At 40.3% G+C, this 22,744-nt stretch overlaps 1 protein-coding gene across 36 annotated transcripts in view; it reads left to right on the forward strand.

Annotated features, from left to right (window-relative positions):
• The window catches only part of RIMS2 (regulating synaptic membrane exocytosis 2), a 580,329-nt gene extending 569,971 nt beyond the window's left edge, over positions 1-10,358 (forward strand). For 35 of the 36 annotated variants that reach the window (XM_035011697.1, XM_035011686.1, XM_035011694.1 and 32 more), the window contains 5 exons: positions 3,375-3,516; positions 7,139-7,251; positions 7,577-7,678; positions 9,536-9,675; positions 10,100-10,358. In XM_035011697.1, the coding sequence (XP_034867588.1) occupies positions 3,375-3,516; positions 7,139-7,251; positions 7,577-7,678; positions 9,536-9,675; positions 10,100-10,318 (716 nt within the window). In that variant the 3' untranslated portion in view covers positions 10,319-10,358. The remainder of the gene's footprint in view (positions 1-3,374; positions 3,517-7,138; positions 7,252-7,576; positions 7,679-9,535; positions 9,676-10,099) is intronic. The other variant, XM_035011724.1, reaches the window with a different exon arrangement.
• The last annotated feature ends 12,386 nt before the right edge of the window (positions 10,359-22,744 follow it).

The raw sequence follows: 22,744 nt of genomic DNA on the forward strand, positions 1-22,744 counted from the left end.
CATGGGGCCTGCATGTGCAGTTACAGAGCTCACCACACGGGCTACCCGTTGGCTGTATTCTGACACCAAGTCAGCGAATAGCGGAGAATCTGGAGTCGGGGAACTGAGTATAAACTTCAGTGGTGTCACTCACTGTGTAAGCTGCCAGGGCCCGTGGACTCTGTGTCTGTAAAATGGGGACTGTTGGAGTTCTGAAGAGAATGCAGGTAGAAAGCGGTCTTTAAACACAAGGATGACACGTCCATTGTATTGTTATTCTTTGACAAATGGTAGCTGGTTCTCATCACCCTGTATTAACAGGTTTTCACATCACTCTTGCTGCGGCGGAGTCAGTGTGAAATGAGAAGGTTCTGTGTCCTGACAACTTAGGAATCTCGTTTCCTTTGAAAGTCCTACATCTCCTGTATATATCCTCATTCCACATTTTCCAGCTCCCCGCAGTGGTACGGCTCACTTGGAGGTGATTTTCCACACGGGCATTCTTCATGGGAAGAGAACAGTACAGCCCCATAGACAGGCCAGGACCTAGCCCTTGGCCGGGCTCCTGCACGACAGCCCAGCACCTTCCATGATTCCGGTGCACACCTGCACAGAACTGTATGACCTTTGGACGTGGCCATTTGGAGATCACCATCAAATAATCATGAATATTAAATTTCTGTGTACCAGTGGTCTCTTCTTCATCCCCATTCTTTTTCTAAAAACATTTTCTCTTTTTTGGGTGCGTGTGTATTTTCTGCTCTACTATTTGAAAGTAAGTTGCAGACAACATAACACTTCAGGTCTAAGTACTTCAGCGTGTATCTCTAATGATAAGGACATTTTTTATAGTACATGTCATTATCTACCTAGGAAAATTAACAATGTTCTTATCCTAATATCCAGCCCATGTTCAGATTTTCCTTATTTGTCCTAAAATTGCTTTTAGAGTGTTTTGCTTTTAGGGTTTCTTGTTCTATTTTGTTTTTTTTCCCAAAAAGAAAGCCAACTCATAGCATTTAATGGTTACATCTCTGTGATATTTTAAAATCTGAACCAATTCCCCTACCTTGTTAGTTTATTTGTTTGTTTTCATGATATTAACTTTTTAAAGATTTTATTTATTTATTTATTTGAGAGAGAGAGAGAGAGAAACAGCACGAGAGGGGAGAGGGTCAAGGGAGAAGAAGGCTCCCTGCTGAGCCGGGAGCCCGATGTGGGACTCGATCCCAGGACTCCGGGACCATGACCTGAGCCGAAGGCAGTCGCCTAACCAACTGAGCCACCCAGGCGCCCGATATTAACTTTTTAAAGAGACTAAGTCAATTCTCCTGAACAAAACCCCATGTTCTGGATTTGTCTGATTTTTTTTTTTTTTTATTGTGTCATTTATCTTTTACTCTGTCCTCTGTGTTGTAGAAAACTAGAAGTTGGTTCCAAAGACCCAATTATAAACAGTTTGTATATTTCTGTCTGGACTAACTTGATAGGTGGCACTGTTTATTTTCTATCAGGAGGTACCTATGGTGTCCCCACTATTAGTGCTTCTAAGTTTGATCACTTGATTAAGATGGTGATTAGCTGTCTAGAAGGATCTCCAAGATACAGTGCTGAATAAAAATTAAAAAAATAAAACACACACACCACACACATAAAGATGGTGATAGTTGGTTGGTCTCCCAGAGTTAAAGTCCATGTTTACCTCTAACAAGTAGAACTAAATTGTTGGGAATGATTTTTTTGTTTGTTTTTTGGGGGGGGGTTCATGTGAATATCCTTTCATCTAATGCTGTTAACATCCACGATGTGCCTTATCTGAATCATTTGTTCCACTGAAGGTTGCAAATTAGTCATTTTAAATTTTTATCATTCCTTTTACACTTATTAAATGTATTAAACATATATTAAATATAACTAATATTTCTCTGTAAAGAAGGGCCTTCCCTCATCAATAAGGGATAATTTAGATTCTCTTATAGTTCATATCAGTACAACATGTTTCCTATCAATTTTCTAAAATATCAGCCTTAGATTATGGAACTGAGCTGTTGATCAGTCATAACTTATATTTGATATAAACTTTTTAGGGGATTTTGATGTACATTGAGATTGGAAGTAGAGAATAGATGAAATTTAAAGCAGTGTTTCAAAATGGTGAGCAAATATTATACGAGGTGTGGCAGGAGGAATTTCAAGAAGTCAAGGTCAATATCAGCAAATGTTTATTGATCTAAAATGAAATTATTAATACCAGGCATTAAAAGAGCTTACCATATCCCAAAAAGCTAATGGTATGCATGGTCAACGTAGATACATATTTAGGCCTGACAAGAAGTAAATTAAGACAAATAGTTTGGACTGTCACCTGTTGCTCCAGCTTTTGCGGTCTCCACTCCACATACCGGCACGCAAGGCCCTTTGTGTTCTGGGCCCAGGTTCTTGTCTGACACTCCCGCACCATTACTCTTCATCTGGTTATTTGCATCATCCCTCAACTGCACATGGTTTTTCCTGCCTTCATGCCTTTGTCCAGGCCCTTCCCTTGGCCCAAAACACTTCCTTCTTGCCTCTTAGGTCCCATTGGGCCCATTTCTCAAGCCCAGCTAAAATCCCACTCCCCTCCCTCTGTCAAGCTCCTTCCTCCCTGACCTCTCCAAATCACTTGCATTTCTTACACTCTGTCACATCTGTGGTCTCTGACTCAGTTTCCTGTTTGGTCTTCTCATTGGCTTCTGTAAGTAAATCTCATATTCAAGCTATTGAATATGACTACCCATGATCCCAAATTAGAAAGCTCTTTTCACATGGCATTGCTGGGTTTTTGCATTCCCTTTGAGAGTCTCTCTGAAAGTTACCAGATGTGAAACTATTATCAGACAGGTTATCTCCCTTGTATGGCTTTCTTTGCCTTCTAATATCGATCACCTTACAAAATCAGGTTTTTGTGTAAGAGTTAAGGCTAGAATTGAGGTTTACTCATCACCCGTTCTTTGGAAATAAAGTCAAGGCCTAATCATTTCAAAATGATCAAAAGAAAGGAAAAAGAAAAAGATGGGCATAAATTAACATTGTATTGAAATATTACAACGAAACAAAGCTTATTTTGTTTTCCTTAGGTTGAACCTTTTTGTTCCTTTTGTAACCAACTTGAACACTGCTTTAAATGGAAATAAAACAATGGTATTTTGTGCTTCTTGAAGATTTTTTAAAAATATTTTCATCCCATTCAACAAGGCATTGTTTGAAATACCTTTTCTCTGTGTCTCCTTAATAAGAGCACTTTGTCTTTATGCAGTTCTTTCCATCTGAGGACCTTCACCACGTTGGCTGAGTATTTTTCATTACCAGATGGTGATGATAAAAGCTATCATGCCTCTTGTTTTCTGTCTGTGCAGAAGCAGGAGGTAAAAAGCTACGGAGCACTGTCCAGAGAAGCACGGAAACGGGCCTGGCTGTGGAAATGAGGAACTGGATGACTCGCCAGGCGAGCCGAGAATCTACTGACGGCAGCATGAACAGCTACAGCTCAGAAGGAAAGTGAGTGAGGCCAGCCATGATGTGTCTCTTCTGTGCCTTGCCGGGACCATCTCCTCTCTCTTTGTGCTTTCCCGGAAGCTAACTCACACTCTTGAGGGCGCCATTTTCATTTCCACTGGCTGATTTGCTGTGAAGAGAACTTTTGCTCGCCTACCACCGAGAAATGTGGCATATCTGGCCTTTTATATGAAGGGAAATAGGTTTGGTGATAAAGTGTTTTGCTTTAATAGCAAGTCGCTAAAATGTGACCGTCACAATACATGCACATAAAAGTTTGCCCTGGCTTGAAATAACATATAGAAACACAGAAAGAATAAGCACTCATGCCACACCATGTGAACAATGCTAATTTCCATAATCTTTGCTCTTAAGAGTTACTACCAAAAATTGTAGAATACTTGACTCATACTTCGTTCCAAGAAGTAACAGGCAGTTCACATGGATGGAATGCCACAAAGTAAGTTGGTGAGCCTTTCCTTCATGTAGTTAGCATGTAGCTTTTTCTTGAATCAGCTGTAGCTAAGATATTTTTAAAGCATCTGTCAAGATTGTGTAGCCCTGTCACCAACAAACTGACAATAATCAGCAACCACAGATCCATAGATGGGTGCATAAAGGAGGTTAATAGAGGAAAGTGGGGTTTACTGACCTCACTCTGTCATCAGCATGGAAGTATCAGATGTTTGGACAATATACATGTTGCAAGACATGAGGCAGAGTATTGATTATGTGCCACAGGGAATATTTGTCTAGCATGAGTATGTAAATACAGAAGATGTACATGGTTTCCATACATTTATCAATAAGGTTATATGGGATACTAATTAAAATACTTGGATTAACTGTATATTTGGGGATTTAGGTTGGGGGAACAAACAGATTTGATGTTAATCAAGGAAGTCTTAAAAGAGATGGAAGCAATTGAAAAATGAATGTGCACTGAGCTTTCAGCATTGCAAAGTGCTATGTTAGATACTGTTAGGGATACAAAAATGTCCCAACTGTGCCCCCGGCACCCCAGATGTTTGTATTTTATGGGAAAAATGGGTTGAATACTCGTAAATTCATTCAACAAGTATTTCTACACCTTCCAGTGTTCTAGGCACTGTGCTGAGTTGGGGATATAAGTCGTACAAGGCGACCAAAATCAGTTAGTGGTTAAGACCATGGGCCTTAAACTCACATAGGCTTAAGTTCTCATCTGTTTTTCAGTACTGTAGAAACTTGGGCAAATTATTTAACTTTTCTCAGTGTCATTTTAATTAACTGATTTTGCTTGACAAGTATTTATTAAGTGCTTAGGTATTCCAGGCATGGTTCTAGGGGCTGGAGATATATCAGTGAACAAAATAGAAACAAAAAACCAAAAAACCCTACCCTCACCAAACTTCCAGTCTAATAGATAAGGTGGACAATAAATAAGAAAAGTTGATAATATGTATATATAAGGAAAATTCATAAAATAGTAGATTAGGTCCCATAAATGCTAAAGAGAAAAAGAAAGAAAGGGAGAGAGATGAGAGAGGGTAAGTGTGGGTTTCATGTAGGGTAGACAGGGAAAAAGATGTATTTGGGTAAAGATTTTAAGAATGTGGACATTCGAGGGAAGAACATTCCAGGCTGAAGCTGTGCTGAGACCTGGAGGCAGCAGTTTGCCTGGCATCAACACTGGGGAGGGCAGCACTGTGCAAGAAGGGCAAGAGTAGGAATTAAGATGGGGGCAGGGGTGGACAGCTCGTATCATCTTTATAATAGCATTGTGAGGACTTTGCTTTTCCTCTGAGAGGGGCCAGAAACCAATGGAGGGTTTGAGCAGAGTCCTGATATTACCTGACTTGAATTTTAACAGGCCATTCTGATTGCCGGGGAGGTGGAAAGTAAATTTGGCCACCGAGGGATCATTCAGAGGGCTGTTCAGTAATACCGCAGATAGAAGATAAAGGCTCGGACCACAGTGGTAGCATTAGCCAGGTCAGATTCTGGATGCATTTGACAGTAGAGCTGATAAGATTTCTTGATACATCTGATATGAGTAATGAGAGAAAGGGGGTATATTCATTTGCTAGGGCTGCCCTAACAAAATACTGAAGATTGGGTAGCTTAAACAACAGAAATTTGTTCTCTCATAGTTCTGGAGGCTAGAAGTCCAAGATCAAGGTGTTATCAGGTTTGGTTTCTCCTGAGGCCTCTCTCCTTGGCTTGCAGATGGCCTCCTCCTCAGTGTGTGCTCACATGGTATTTCTTCTGTGCATGCATACCCCTGATGTCTTTTATTCTTCCTATAAGGATACTGGTCACATTAGATTAGGGTCCTACCCTCTGACCTCATTTGACCATAATTACCTCTTTGAAGGCCCTATCTCCATGTACAGTCATCCTGGGGGTTAAGGCTTCAACATATGCATTGGTGGGGGGACAGGGGTCAGTCTGTAACAAAGAGGAAAGGCCACCCCAAGGCTGGACAATTGAAAGAATGAAGTTGCCATTTAAGATGAGAATCCCCTGAGAGGAACAGACTTTGGCTTTTTATTTGTTTCGAGGTTGGGAGTCAGTTTGGGACAAAATGAGTATCAGTTGCCTATTAGACATCCAAGCAGACATGTAGACAAAACAGATTGAATACAGGTCTGTGGTCCAAGCTGGAGATGGCAAACTAGGCCAAATCAACAAAGATGTCATTTAAAACCGTGAAACTGCATGAGATTACCAAGGAGTTTGGGGCATGCAGAAAAAATAAGAAGTCAAAGGATCGAGCTCCCAATATTTAGTGGTAGAACCAGTGACGGAGACTGAGGTAGAGCGTCCAAAGAGGAGAAAATCAGGGAACCAGAGGGTCTGGGAAGCAAAGTGGACAAAGTGTTTCAAGGAAGAGGGAGGGCTCAATTGTGTCAGCTGATGCTAATGTGTTAAATCAGACAAGTGCTGAGTATGAGCAGTTGGGTTTCCCATGTGGCCCTCGGGTAACCTTGGTCAGAGAAATTTGGGTAGAATGGAGAAAAATCAAGCAAGCAAGGGAGCAAGGAAAAACTGAATAGCGTTTCAAGGGAGAACAAGAAAAAAGAAATTGAAGACAGCCTGTAGAGTAAACTCTCTCAAGGAGCATTGAGTAGAGAAATGGGGTGGGAGCTGGAGAAGGAAGTGGCGTTAGGAAAGGGATTTTTTTAAGGTAGAAGTTTTGTGGTTTTTTTTAAGGTGGAAGAATAACAGTATGTTTGTGTACTGATGGAAATGATCTAGAAGAGTTTCTTCATCTATAAAACAAGGATAATAGAATCTATCTCCTAGTGCCGCTAAGAGGATTAAATCCAATGATGCCTGTTGTGAAGTGCTCAGTAGGTACCAAGTGCTACTGATAGAAATCACAGCCCATGCCCTCCAGACAAGGAGGAGAAAGACACAGACCCAGCAGCCTACAATACTGTGTGACAGGTGCTTCTGGTGACATACATGGGCTGCTAGAGAATAAGAAAGGATAAGCCATAGGAGGTGGAGCGGGGTGCTGGGATCCAGTTAATATAAGTGGCAAAATCACGGTAGTACCGGATAGGGGCAAGAGGGAAACCCGAGCTGCCTGAAAGTAGATAGGTTGAGGGTTTAATCCCATGTGTTATTTTGCTTTTAGTCTGATTTTCCCTGGTGTCCGCCTGGCCTCTGATAGCCAGTTCAGCGATTTCCTGGATGGCCTTGGCCCTGCCCAGCTCGTGGGGCGCCAGACTCTGGCTACACCTGCAATGGGTAAGAATTTCTGTCATGTGATTTCACTGTTTCTCCTTTAGATTATCGAAAATTACATTCTCTAGTTTCATGGGATCTTTAACAGTATCGTCAGCAGGAATAAGTATTTTTATTTTACCAATAAAAAAATTTTAACTGATTCTTCCAGGTTAATTGATATGCCTTTTAAAGTAAGAGATCATTGATAGAATTTTAAATATATTTGAATTTAGGAAAATATATGGGAAATGATGAAATGATATAAAACCAGGGTCTTTGGCACAAGCCTGTTTCTTACTGTGTTTGTACACTAAGGCCTGTCTCTTTCTTCCTCACACATCGTTAGGTGACATTCAGGTAGGAATGATGGACAAAAAGGGACAGTTGGAGGTGGAAATCATTCGGGCTCGTGGCCTTGTTGTAAAACCAGGTTCCAAGACACTGCCAGGTAAGAACAGAAGAGATTCTTCTATTTTCTGCAATACCTATTTTTCAATTCAGAGATTTTTTTTGATTAAATGCCAAAAACTTTGTTTTTAAATAGATGCATGAGTCTGTAATCTGTAGTAGTTTGTGTGGTTATCCTAAGTGAGCATGCAGTGAGGGTGGTCTGGTAGGGATAATTTAAGTTATATAATTTAAGTTAACCTTATTAAGTACATATGCAGTAGAAACCATTGCAAAATAAACAGGTACGTAAGAGTTTCTTTTTCTTATTAGCTGATATTTTGTGTTTTTCACTTTATCTGGAGCTTCGAAATTCTCCTTAGGAATTCTTAAAGCTCTGCATTAGAATAAAAATAGATACAGGTTTCCAAAGCAGCATAAGCCTTTGTATACAGGACATTCTAATTAGACTAACTTTTACTTCCTGCAGTGTTCAAAGAAAGAGAAGCACCATGAGCAATTTGTATTGCGGTGTCACATATTTCATACTGAAATGTCATGATCTAAGGTGCCTGGAGCCACAGAAAATGACACAGGGTCCAGATACCGTATGCAGAGACGTATAGAACATGAGATCGGATATGTGGAACAGTTAGTGAGGATTCTGAAATTTGGGTTCTCACCTTGGCACCTCCACTGACTGAAGTGTAATTTTGAATTTCGTAACTTCCCTGTCCTTGCAGAAATTCTAAATGATAATGTGTACAACCTTGCAGGGTGATTAAGTCAATTGTGTTTACAAAGGTCTTGGAGCTAGTTACCCCACCGTGCTATAGAGAATACCATAATTTTGGGCGCCTGGGTGGCTCAGTCGTTAAGCGTCTGCCTTCGGCTCAGGTCATGATCCCAGGGTCCCGCGATCGAGTCCCACGTAGGGCTCCCTGCTCGGCAGGAAGCCTGCTTCTCCCTCTCCCACTCCCCCTGCTTGTGTTCCTGCTCTCGCTATCTCTCTGTCAAATAAATAAATAAAATCTTTAAAAAAAAAAAAAGAATACCATAATTCGCACATGCATGAAAATGCTTTTATGAAGAGTCAGATACATTTCAAGCCATGCAATTCATAATTAGTTGCCTCTTCCCAGCTTATGTGAACATATTACATCAAACCCCACCCTTGCCTTGTAACCATGATGCCATCAATAAATAAACCCTTTTGAGTAATAAATAAATGATTGTTATTTATAAAAATGTATACTATATTATTTATATTACATAATCATATTACATAAGTACTTATAGAAATTGTATTGTTCATATTCTAATTTATTTATGAAAAGATATTGTTGCAAGCACGTTTACTTAGATTTAAGTACTGACAAATGAAAGACTGAGTAAGACCTCTCTCGAATATTATTAGGGACTGGAAGTATTTCACTTTATTTAATGCTGTATTTAAATCCATATAACCATTTGATGGTGAAGTAGTAATCAACTCAGAGTAGCCTCTGAGTTAATATTGCCAAAACTACCTCAATGGCTGATAGGTACCTATTATTTATCTAATGATTTTGACATCATGTGGAAAGATGAATGACTTTTTTTTTTTTTAAGATTTTATTTATTTATTTGAGAGAGAATGAGAGAGAGCACATGAGAGGGGGGAGGGTCAGAGGGAGAAGCAGACTCCCCGCCGAGCAGGGAGCCCGATGTGGGACTCGATCCAGGGACTCCAGGATCATGACCTGAGCCGAAGGCAGTCGCTTAACCAACTGAGCCACCCAGGCGCCCAAGATGAATGACTTTTGATTGCTAGCTTTTTTGGCCTAAAACTAAGCTGTTGCAGATGTCACCTGTGAGTTGGGTATTCCATAACCATGGCTCGTCACTTAACCCTCCCCTCTGTGTGTTCTTTCCCAAGCACCATATGTAAAGGTGTATCTGTTGGATAATGGAGTCTGCATAGCCAAAAAGAAAACAAAAGTGGCAAGAAAAACACTGGAACCCCTTTACCAACAGCTATTATCTTTCGAAGAAAGTCCCCAAGGGAAGGTTTTACAGGTATTTACTGAATGGTTTCTCCCTTACATAAGAAAGTATTTTCGTGGACTCAGACCTTGGACCCACATGTCTTACCACATTCTCTTCCGTTGCTCACAGCTGAAATTCTTGGGAAACGTCAAAGCAGTGGCCAATGCTACCAAGCCGCGGACACTGTTGTTTCCTTTCCAGTGAACTAGAGACTTGCCAACCCCCATCACACACAGACTCCAGTCTCCGGGGACTGCTTAGGATCTTAACACTCCAGTACACTTTTCCTCATGCGTCTTTGGATTCTAGTAGATAAAGACCACTATCCCAGCAATTAAAACACAACTATTTAACTTGATGTTTGATGATAGCACATTAACCGAATGTATTTTAGTTTGCAAGTTTCCATATACATAACTATACTGACCTCCGTCTCCTTTTATTGTGCCAACAGATCATTGTCTGGGGAGATTATGGCCGCATGGATCACAAATCCTTTATGGGAGTGGCCCAGATACTATTAGACGAACTGGAGCTGTCCAATATGGTGATTGGATGGTTCAAACTTTTCCCCCCTTCCTCCCTAGTAGATCCAACCTTGGCCCCTCTGACAAGAAGAGCTTCCCAATCCTCTCTGGAAAGTTCCACCGGACCTTCTTACTCTCGTTCATAGCAGCTGTAAAACTGTTGTCATAGCAACCAGCGTTACAAAAAAAAAAAAAAAAAATCCACAGGTCGCAAACCCTGGTAACACTGCATGCTTAATGTTGTGTCTTCTGAGCCTGTTTCTAGGGATACAAAGCGATCCTGTGTTCTCAGAGGAAGTTGCACACATTGTGCCCTAATGATGGCCCTCAGGTGAAAGAGCAGAGTTATGAAGAACTATCAGGTTTGGAGTTCAATAGCACTCGAGTTTTGGTCCAATCTGAAGCCATGGATTAATCTCAAAGAATCAGTCAGTTTCATGCAACAAAAGCCCTTTTCAATGGCACCTTTCTATTTTTATCGTTCCTTTTTCTTCATTTCTCTGACCCCAAAGCCCTGTTATGCCACAGAAAGGAGCTATACAGTCATTAAGCCATGTTACGAGTCAAGGAGTGAAGTCCTAGGAAGCATCAGGTGAAAAGCAGGAGACCAAAGAAGTGGTCCGGGACAGATGTCAGCCCTCCTCTGCACAGTGACCAGGAGCAGCCTGTCCAGTGTGAGCAGTGGCAGACTTCAGAGCTCCAGCAGGCACACCATTCACTAAGGCCACGATGTGTCGGACTCTGAAAAACAAAATTCTGTGGCTACACTGTACTGAATGAAATTAAAGAAACTTTTTTTTGCATGGACACAGATTAGCTGAATACTTAAATTATTTTCTTGGGGCTGCAACTTGCAAAAAAAAAAAAGAATAAAATCAGCCATTTTCAACAATTTATATTATTTTTAAAAATAAATTTCACTATTGCATGGTTTTAAAAGGGGGAGAGAATGCAACAGGGTGGTACAAAGACACACCATGTTTATTCTTTAATCATAGTCTGTGTTTTGGCAGACATTACAAATGAGAATACTTTCTAGAAGATACTTAAAATTCTCTTGATGTGACAAATAAGCATACTATATTCAATTTATTTCCATGTTAAATATGCAAATCTTATGAAGTTCAATATGTGCAAATTGTTCACATCTTTCTTCCTCTTCTCTGTCTCACTTTTCCTGTTTCGTCTTTTAATCTTTTATTTTCTTTCTCCCTACCAGAGTGAACATTATACTAAAAGATTACAAGTTTTTGACCTGATACTCCTTATACCCCATGTTGATTCAGAGCTGTAGATGCTTCTGAATTTATGAATTTCTCAAGGGGGAAAAAAAACTAAGCTTTCTCTATTTCAAGCATGTTGAAAAGGATTTTGCGACATGACTTGGGAGTACATTAAAGTAAGTCAGCACGTATTTGATAAAGAAGATATTTGAACTTTTGCAATTTATTGTTCAGTGCATGGTACTTTTCTTTTCACCTTCAAAGTTCAGTTTACAGGAAAATCCTAAAATCATGTGGTCATTGTAATGTCTAATAAATTTGTTTTTAGCACCAGCATTATTCATACAGGGGTTAAAGTATTATTTCTAGAAGGTCTTAGGTTTTGTTTTTTAATTAATTATAGCAATTTCGTTAGCCAATTTCCATTTACTATGTGAATAGAAAAACACTGCTAAAAATTTGGAGCCTGAAACACAGGGCTGCTTATTAATTCACTTTTCTGTAGTAAAATACAATTTTTCACAAATTATATTTCTAAAGAAATATAGTAAACATAAATATGCAACAAATAATTTTAAAGCTCCAATTTTTAGGTGACTCAAAGAAAGTCAACCTGCCTATTAATAGTTCTTTGATGCCATCACCCAAAAGTCTACACCCCAAATCCCCAAAGGTCAAACCCCTGCCTTTGGTTTTACAGATAGTTATACCATTGGGTGGTGCTGCAAGGTCAAGTTTCTCTTAAGTTCCCCTGTTAAGAGGAAAAGTCACTGGTTAATGTAATAAAGCCACCCATACTTTCTGTTTCTTTATGTACACTTTGATAACACATTTTTACAGGTTGATTTTAATGCAGCAACTTTTGAAATCCACATTAAGGCCATGCACAAAAATTGCTCTCTTCTTTCTTCTTTTTTTTTTTTTTTTCCTTTTTAAATTCCATGCTGACCATTAAAAACTATCATGCTTGATATGGTGCAAAAGTTAAAAGGAGTATCACTAAAAATGCCTTCTCTTTATGTGGTGCAATATGAAATACACTGAGACTGTGTCTTGACCTTCTGAGATCTACGATGGGCCCAGGTAAAGTTGTCCAAAGAACGAATAAAACTTTATGGAAATAATTTAGACACTTGTGTACCAGCAACAGCTGATTTAATAGACCTATAGTGTCTATACTCTCCCTTAGAATAAATGTTTACCATTTTCCTGATACTAAGATGCAGTCACATACTCTTTTGTGCATATTCCTATATAAATTATTTCTAATTTTAATAAGAGGGACATGACTGTATGGAATATTTGTACATACTTGTCATTATGCAGTATTTATTTTAAAAGTTGGTGGTTTTGTTTTTTTTTTTTAATTTTCACATGTCTGCACCTCGACTTGTGATTTAGTCGTGTAAATAGCACTATTCCAGTGACCATTGCTGCTCTGGACCATTGCTGTACATAGTATGTTTTAAAAGTAAAGGGAATTCCGGTTGGTAAAAAAAAAAAAGGGCAGATTAGTCCTGTAATGAACACCAACTAATGTAAATCAAATTCATTCTGGTGATGGTATTTAACACTTTAAATAAAACATTTTCTTTACAGACGTTGTATGCACGGCTTCCTCTGACTTCTCTTCTCCCCATCCCCAAGCCTCCTGCAGCTTTCCCTGAGCTCACGCATCGTTTCAAAACAGTGAAATAATCATCTTTTCTTACTTCTCTGTGACAGAAGCAGCCTGCTGGTCTTAGCAAATAGGCCTCAGTAGAGAGTGTTTTCAAAGTGCCAAAGGATCTCTGCTCACATCATTAAAAGTTGCTGCTTTTCAAAAAGGTGGTGATTCTGTGCGGGGTGGGGGCAGATTGGTGTTCTGGATTGAGGTGCTTTCTGTTAAGTGACTCAGCAGCTCACATAGTCTCTGAGCGAACTGAGTGAGATTTCTGAGTCAGTGTCACCTCCATGGATAGCAGAGTCCCAGAGAACCCCACGCAGACTCTGCCATTTCCTGGGTGAAGTGGGTTTTATGCTGCCGTGTCAGTTCAGCTTTGTTGGGGTGCGGAGGGTGCCTTTGCAGCTGGGGAGACACTTGTGCTAACGTGATGGGTAACAACCTGTCCAAAGACTGGCTTCCCTCCTGGGGCTCTGGGTGGGAGGGTTTCTCCATCTCTTGCTAGGGCAGTTCCTCAAACTGGAAAAAAAAAAAAACCCAGCAAAGTTCTGATGGAAGTCCTCCCTTCTCTAAATTTGAAAGGGAGCTTAGTTATTACAAATCCAAACCTAGTCTTCTCTCCATTCTTGGAAACCGCCATTTCTTCCATTTCCAAGGACTCCATTTTGGCTCCGTCCTCCATGCCTATCCCAGATTACTTTTCATTATTCAATATACACCTCCTTCTCCAATGAACTGTTTCTTTGCTGTTCACACACTCCTGTTATAACCATGCCCTTGCCTTTCTTATATGCCTTCTCCCGAAAAGCCCTTCTACTTCCTCAGAAATGATCCACGCTGGTCCCTCTCTGCAACTCCCTGCTCAGGATGGAGCTCTTGAGCAGTTCCTGACTGAACCTGAACAACAGGACTGCTGTTGAGGCCAACACCTTCAATTTCCCAGGAACTCCTGATTGAGGCGCCACACGCAGCAGTAAAGGACATGGGGGTCACTCTTGTAGGGGCTGACAGAGGAATGGTTGAAAAGTCACCAAAGCTGCCTGCCCGTACTGACTTACTCCCAAAAGTGTAAGTGACTGACTTCTACATCACAAACCAGTTTGGGTTGTTTTTCTTTTAAATTATACGCTACTGACTGGTTCCTGACTCTGCCAGTTATTTACTATTCCCCTTTGACAATGTCATTTATTTTTGTTTTGTTTTGTTTTTAAAGATTTTTATTTATTTATTTGACAGAGAGAGAGCACAAGTAGGCAGAGCGGCAGGCAGAGGGAGAGGGAGAAGCAGGCTCTCCGCTGAGCAGGAAGCCCGATGTGGGGCTCGATCCCAGGACCCTGGGATCATGACCTGAGCTGAAGGTAGCCGCTTAACCGACTGAGCCACCCAAATGCCCGGACAATGTCATTTATATTCTCTGAGTCTCAGTAGCCACCACTGCAAGATGGGAAAAGTAAAGCTACTCAGTACATTGGGTTTTCATAGGGATTAAATAAAATACTGTGTATAGAATGCACAGCACCAGGAGTGGTATAAAGTCAGTGCTAACTATTACAAGCATAAATAATTGATTGGAAGGTCTTAAAAACCATTTCGTTCTTTGCTGGTCTGTCTCATCGAAGGTACAAGTCCTCCTAAGGAGACACATTATTTTCTCTGGATCCTCCGGGCCAAGCTGGATTGGAAGGTAGCCCCACTGAGCTCCCTGCAGACCATGTCTGATCTTCCCTAAAGAAGAATGTGCCCCCAGTGGGTTCAGTCATCTATCATCAGGGCTGCATAAAAGAAAGACCCCAGCAAGAAATCTCAGCAAAGCAGCTCAGGGCCTCCTCAGAAGGGAGCAGCTAACAGACAGAGTTGGGCAGTCATCCAAATGATAGGACCTTAACAATACCCTGGGAGAGTTCACAGCACATGGGCTGGCTCTCTGTCCTGGAAAGTCAGTGATGGGAGAGCAAGTCCCAGCTCTTGGAAGATAACATGACACGGGAGCAGGGTGACCTCAGAATCCTCATAGACGGATCCCTGAGTTCCTTATCATACACCTTCTCTGATTGTTTCCTGGGCAAGAAATAGGTCAGGCTCTTCTCTGCTTCTCACCTCTGGAGTCTGGGCTCCCTTCCTGTCATAGGTCTGGCTGGTGGGCTGCTGGGGACAACAGACTTTTTGGGTGCTCAGCCAAAGACAATGAGCACCCCTACAGACTACATAGGGGCCCTGGTGATATACTGGGGTACCCAAACCCTGACCCTAATGACTTGGGCCCTATCTGGGAGTGATGAACAGCATGGCAGCAAGACAAACCTAAGCCTTTCTTAGCAAATTTCAAGCTCTTGCTGGAGAAATTTTGGAAATTGTGAGAAAGTGTATGTGTTGCCTACTTCATTCTTGACTTATTATAGCCAAGAACTTTGTGTGCTGACAGACAAAAAAAAAAACAAAACAGTGCTTTGGTGGTAAGGGGGAATAGGATCGGGGATTGACTCATCCTGAATATTCTGAGATCTGACAAGTGCTGAGCTCTCAAAGTTGACAATCTAGCCAACATTTAGGTACCAACTTGGTGCCTGCCTGAATACTTAGAGAAAAAATCCCAAACTCACAAAATCAAAAATCTAATTCTTCAGCCTTCTCAGAAGAAGTGATAAGGTATAACGGAGTCTCAGGTCTTAAAATTATCTAAGAGACAGGCTCTTCAAATATCCAGGAATCATTTCTCTTCCAAATGGAAGGGTCCTCGATCTACAGATACTAATAGGCACATCTTTTCTGTCTTCTATCTTTTCTATTGTCATAATAAATCTCATTTCGGTTCTCAGGTGTAAATACTGGGACTCTTCATTCAAAGTTGAACCTCAAACCCTATCACTCATTTTTTTGTGGTACCAAAGAGGAAATGGGGGTGTGGGAGGAGAAAGAGGGAATGAAGAGCATGGGAAAGGAGGGGACCGGGAAAGAAAAGGCCCCCAAACTACTTAGCCCTTGATGAGATTTGATCTGTTTTCCCTGTCTAGAATGTGGTCCATTTTCTCACACCCAGCTGGAGCAAGGCAGGTGACTGGGTGAATGCAAATGAGCACCAGGAACAAAATGGAAACAGAAATAAACACTTGGAGGCTTCTTTTAATGATAGACTTATATCCAGGGTCTTGCTGGAGAGCTGAGTGTGCCTTGAATGTGAAGAAGGGTCATGGCTTTTAAGAGGACACTCGGAGAAGAGAGAGCCACACCAGTGGGCTGGAGTTAAGTCTGAGGGACATAAACCGCGCTCACAGAGAGCAGGACCACAGCGGCACAGGGATGGAAAGGTCTTCCTCCTAGAACCCGATAAGGCGCAGCGGGAATACCTTGAGGCTCCTACAATATGTCTGTTATTTTCCTTTCTCTTCGTTTAATATGGAAATATCAGAGTACTAGTCTGCCTAGCCAGATCTTTTTCTTTTTCTTTTTTTTTAAGGTTTTATTTATTTATTCAAAAGATAGAGTGTGTGCGCATGCACGAGAGGGTGGGGCAGAGGAAGAGCGAGAAGCAGTCTCCCCAATGAGCAGGGAGCCCAATGACCTGAGCTGAAGGCAGAAGCTTAACCGACTGAGCCACCCAGGTGCCCCCAGATGTCTTTTTCTTATCTGCTGGGCTGGGCAGTTTATCAGCTGCATTTCAAACACAGGATTTTGCACTTATGAAACAGGTTCTCAGGACATGAAACAAGGTGGGGCTCAGGGGTCCTAGAACATGAGGGTAGGCACCAGCAAGCAGCAGTCCTGGCGGGAGACTTCAGATTGCAAGAATTTTCCAGGTCTTGGCATCCCAGTGCTCAAACTCTGCTGGTAGTCACTTGCTCTTTTCTCCCCTGTATAGTTGGTCTTCTTAATAAAGAAAACCCTGAACAATATACTGCAAGACAGTATGTTCTCCATATTTTATTTCTTTTTTAAACATGGTTTTATATATATATTTTTTGAATTCTGTTCAAGCACTAGTAACGTCATGGTGAGCAAGACATCATTCCAGACTCCCAAAAGGACTCCCTGAATATGACCAGAGTGTATGCTTCTATAGCTAAAACATGTCTGCTGTTCGATAAGTTATGCTAGACAGGAACGTGGAGAAAGAATCGGTTAATTTTCTTTAGGAAGGTTGCCTGAAGGAGGTGAGCTTTTCCATCTACTGCTGACTTACTCTGTTTCAAAACGCTTACTCTCCTGCCACAGAGACACCTAATGGCCACTTCAAAGAACTGTGGGGGTTGAAATGGCAAAAGAAATGACCACTTCCAAATCCACTGAGTATATAATAAGTACTCAACCAAAGTTATTTCTTGTATTAACCAGGAACTGTGTTCAGCATAGGTAAGAGAGTCCACAGTGAAAGTAGTTTGTTTTTTCTTCAAGGTTGCTTTCTGGTTAGAAGATGACAGCTGTAGCTCCTGCCATCACATCAACAGTCCTAGGAGAGAAAAAAAGAGGAAGAGGGAATAGCAAAGGGCACCAGTCAAGTGGGGAAATAGCTTGAACGCTTTCCAGGAAGTTCTGCCCAAGACTTCCAGGCTTAGTGGGGAAAGGTTCAATATTTGATCATTAAATATTGTGCTAGCTGTAGGATTTTTGTAGATGCTCTATCATACTGAGAAAGTTACCTTTTATTCTCAATTTGCTGAGACTTTTTGTCAGAAAGGGCTGTTAAATTTTGTCAAAGCCTTTTCTCTTTCTATTGAGATGTTTATATGGGTTTTCGCCCACACACTGTACTATATGAATTACATTGATTTTTCCAATGTTAAGCCATTTAAAAATTTGGAAAGAAACCCAACTTGATCGTGAGGTATTATCTTCTTTATATATTGCTGGATTCGATTTAATAATGTTTTGTTAAGGACTCTTACTTCTGTATTCAGATATTGGTCTTTAATGTTCTTTCTTTGTGGTATTTGTCAGGCTCCTTACCTGCGCTATGAAGGCTTCATGAAAAACTAGTTGGCAAGTGGTTGCTCCTCTATTTTCTGAGTAAATTTGTGTAAAACTGGTATTATTTCTTTCTAAAATATTTGTCAGAATTCACCAGTGAAACCAGCTAGGCCTGGAATTTTCTTTGTGAGGAAATTTTGATTAAAAATTAAATTTGTTTAATAAATAAAAGGCTGCTAGAGTATCTTTCAGTTTCGGCTATGATTTCCAACCATTTGTTGACTTCATGTACATTGCCAAATTTTATCATTCTAAGGGTATTTTAATATTTTTTGCCATCCTTTAAATTTCTGTAGAACTTAAAATAACGGACCCACTCTTTCTCTTGATATTAATAATTTTCTCTTTTTCTTGATCAGACTTGCTAGGGGTTTATCCATTTTGTTACATTTTTCAACATACCACTTTTTGGCTTTGTTATATTTCTATATTCTTTGTTCTCTATTTCACTGATTTCTGCTCTTTATTATTTCCTACCTTCTACTTACTTCAAGTTTGATTTGTTCTTTGTCTCATTTCTTAAGGTAGAAGCTTGGATCATTGACTTTAAACCTTTCTTCTTTTCTAATATCCATATAGTTATATGTATCCTTTTACACACTGCCGTAGCTTCATCCCTCAAAAGCTGACTAGCATTTTCATTGTCATTCAGGTCAAATGCTTTATTATACTTTATGATTGCTATTGGCATCCACAGTGCACCAATTCCAAATATTCGGGCATTTTCTAGGTATCTTGTTATTGATGTCTTCTTACTTAATCCTAATTTGGCCAGAAAACAAATTCTGCAAGATTTTGATCTTCTGGTATCTATGGGACATATTTTATTATCTGGCATATTGCTTATCTTGGCAAACATTCCCGGTGCCCTTGAAAAGAATGTTCTTTCTGCAGTTGCTGGGTGTGGTGTTCGTGTTCTGTAAATGTTAATAAGGTCTAGGTAGTTGATATTATTGCTAAAATCTTCAATATCTCCATCAGTTCCTGAGTGAGAGGTAATAAAATCTGCAACTGCCTGGAAGTGAGTCGATTTCCCCCTTTCATTCTTTCAGTTTTTTCCCCTCATGTATTCTGAACCTCTGTTATGAATTGCATAACATATATGACTGTTATGTCTTCCCGATGAATTAAATCATTTATTATTATGCAGTATCTTTTTATCACCAATAATATCCCCTGTCCGGAATTTTACTTTGTGTTGAAATACTTTTACCAGCCTTCTGACATTTGCTGCTTCCATCCTTCTACTCTTCACCTGTACGTGCTGGTTTATTTAATTGTGTGTCTGTCTCCTTCAGGGCAGTTTATGGCTGGCTTTTGCTTTGTAATCTATTCTGATAGTTTCTTCTTTTTACTTGGAATGCTTAATTCATTGACATTTAGTCCCACTATTAATAAGACTGGGTTTAAGGGGCGCCTGGGTGGCTCAGTCGTTAAGCGTCTGCCTTCGGCTCAGGTCATGATCCCAGGGTCCTGGGATCGAGTCCTGCATCAGGCTCCCTGCTCCGCGGGAAGCCTGCTTCTCCCTCTCCCACTCCCCCTGCTTGTGTTCCCTCTCTTGCTGTCTCTCTCTTTGTCAAATAAATAAAATCTTTAAAAAAAAATAATACTGGGTTTAAGTGTGCCATCTTGGTATTTCTTGCCAACTTATTCTATCTGCTTTTATCTTTTTTCCTGTCCTTTGGATTAATGTACTTTTTAATATTCCATTTTAATTCCTCTATTTGCTTTGCATTGATTTTTTTTATGGCTGCTTCTAGATAGATGACAAATGAATTCTTATTACTGTCCACTTAGAGTTAATATTTTACTAGTTCACATAAAATACAGGAACCTTACAACAGCAAAATTCTATTTACCTTGCCTATCCTTTTTGCTATTGTTATTATTTGTCTCTCTAAGTAATGAAACACCACAATGCAATGTATTAGTTTTGCTTTAAATGATCAGTTCTCTTTCAAACAAATTAAGAGTAGGAAAAAGATATTCTTTTATATTTTTTGATAATATTTCCTATTTCTGATTTTCTCATTCTGTTGTAGATTCAACTTTCTACCTAGTGTTATTCCTTTTTAGCTTGGATGATTTCCCTTAGCATTTCTTATAACACAGGAGTGCTGTCAACAAATTCTCTTAAGTTTTGTTATTCTGAAAATAGCTTTATTTCACCTTAATTTTTGAAATACATATTTTACTAGATAAAAACTTCTGTGTTCAGTTTCTTTCCTTGGGTTACAGAGCTTTAATGTTGTCATCTCATTCTTGTCTGGCTTCCATTCTTTATGATGAAAAGTCAGTCAGACTTCATGTTTTTCCCTCTTTTTGTAACTTCTTTTAAAAAACAGTATGACTGCTTTTAAGATTTTTCTCTTCACATTTGGTTTTTAGCAATTTGCCTACATTTTATGTAGGTGTGCTTGCTTCTCTTTATGTTTAAATTACTATTAAGTTTACTGGTGGCTGCTTTGGTTCCTGTCAGGCTTGTTTCATTCTTTGTTAGGGCAGGTCTATTTCTGTTCTGAATTTAGTCCTAGGACATGGCCCTCATTCCTCAGACATGGTCTTTCCGAATTCACAACTGAAAGTGTAATGTATGTGATAGGTGTCTCTTCTCTAGCTGGTCTAGCACTCCAACATCTTCCAACATTAGAACAAGAAGAATGAGAATTATCCCTGCAACCCAAAATGATGGAGGATCCAAAGCAGGATTAAACAGGAAGCTAATGGGTAGGAGGATTTTTAAAAGTAGGCATTTGAGACTGTAACTGCCTCACAATCATGGTGTAGCATTAAAGCTCTGCCAGGGTGGGGGCGCCTGGCTCAGTTGGTTCAGCATCTGACTTTTGACACTTGCTCGGGTCTTGATCTTAGGTGTGAGTTCAAGCCCAGTGTTGGGCTCTGCGCCCCATGTTGGGCTCCACCCGGTAAGCCTACTTAAAAAAAAAAAAAAAAGACTAAAAATAAAGCTCTGCCAGGATGTTTTGATAAATCTTGAATTCAGAACCATCCTTCAGCTCCAGACTGCCCAAAGTCCTATCTTATTTTGGTTCTCCTCTTCTTCGATGTCCAAGGGATTCTACTCATCTTTTTATGTGATATTGGCATTAACCCCACCCCCTTTACTTAAGCTACCTTGAGTGGGTCTCTGTTTATGTAATCAAAGGGTCAAACTAAAACTGTAACATACCTATCATTAAGAATATTTGGTAAGTTATGACACCAATCCTTTCATCAAATCTGAGCATTCTGTCACTGAAGGAAGAAACCCATATATTAAGAACAGATGAGCGTGCGCCTGGGTGGCTCAGTTGGTTAAGCAACTGCCTTCGGCTCAGGTCATGATCCTGGAGTCCCTGGATCGAGTCCCGCATCGGGCTCCCTGCTCGGTGGGGAGTCTGCTTTTCCCTCTGACCCTCCCCCCTCTCATGTGCTTGCTCTCTCTCATTCTCTCGCTCTCAAATAAATAAATAAATAAAAATATTTAAAAAAAAAAGAACAGATGAGCAACCCAAAACCCAGAGACATTTTCTGACCATACTGGAAATTTCCTCAGTTCTCTTGACTTCAGTCATGATGATATAAAACAGTGGTTCTCAAACTTGAGTATGCAGCAGAATCTCCAAGAAGGTCTTGTTAACATATAAGCGTTTAGACCCCATTGCTAGTGTTTTTTATTTGGTAGGTCTAAGAAAGGACTTAAGAATGTGCATTCCTAGGGGCGCTGGGTGGCTCAGTTGGTTAAGCGACTGCCTTCGCTCAGGTCATGATCCTGGAGTCCTGGGATCGAGTCCCGCATCGGGCTCCCTGCTCAGCAGGGAGTCTGCTTCTCCCTCTGACCCTCCCCCCTCATGCTCTCTCTATCTCATTCTCTCTCTCAAATAAATAAATAAAATCTTTAAAAAAAAAAAAAAAGAATGTGCATTCCTAACAAGTGTCCAGGTGCTGTTGGTCAGGGGACCACACTGTAAGAACCACTGATATGGAGAGTTCTCAGAGCAAGTTCATGTCTATGTTTGTCTGTGTTTATATTTCCCTCCTGTAGAGAGTCACCAGCCCTCCGTCACTCATTACTTTACAACGTGATGTCATCCACAATCCCAGGAGGTGATGGGTAGGGGTGGAAGCTGATATCCGAGAGCAAGGAGAAGGTTACAAAGGAATCGTTTCATTAATAATGATCCCCCCCGCCCCCCCGCTGGAAGAAATGACAGCAGGGAGATTTAAGGGATTCTAGTTACGTTTCCTGTACTTACTGTGCCATGAATAAAGGGCCATAAGTATAAAATTGAAGTCTGGCAGTATTTCTTCAATATACTATATGGGAAAAGCTAATGATGGTGAACTAGAGATGTTTCTAATATTTAGGTCATTATTATCCCCACCAGCAGTATATCTCTAATTCACATAAAATGAAATTTCATAACCCAGTGGTGGTCCATTTTTTATTACTTACAATACTAAAAAACAACAATAACACTCATTATTGCCTAGGCTTGCTATAGCTCTCTGTTTTATCAAAATGTGAGCTTCCCAAATGAATTCTCTTAGTCACACAAATTTTCTGTGAATTGAGGTCACGTCCTGGTGCTTCTTCACTTAAAAAGAGTTTATGAAAAAAAAAAAAACCAACGAAAGTTAAAAGCTGAGCTCTGTGGAGAAGCCACAGATGTCCAGGCTATGGTGACTTAGGGAGAAAAGTCCGGGAGGGGAGATGAAACTTCTTC

The sequence above is a fragment of the Mirounga leonina genome, unplaced genomic scaffold (genome assembly GCF_011800145.1).
Source record: "Mirounga leonina isolate KUSES-001 unplaced genomic scaffold, KU_Mleo_1.0 Mir_165, whole genome shotgun sequence".
Lineage (NCBI taxonomy): Eukaryota > Metazoa > Chordata > Mammalia > Carnivora > Phocidae > Mirounga > Mirounga leonina.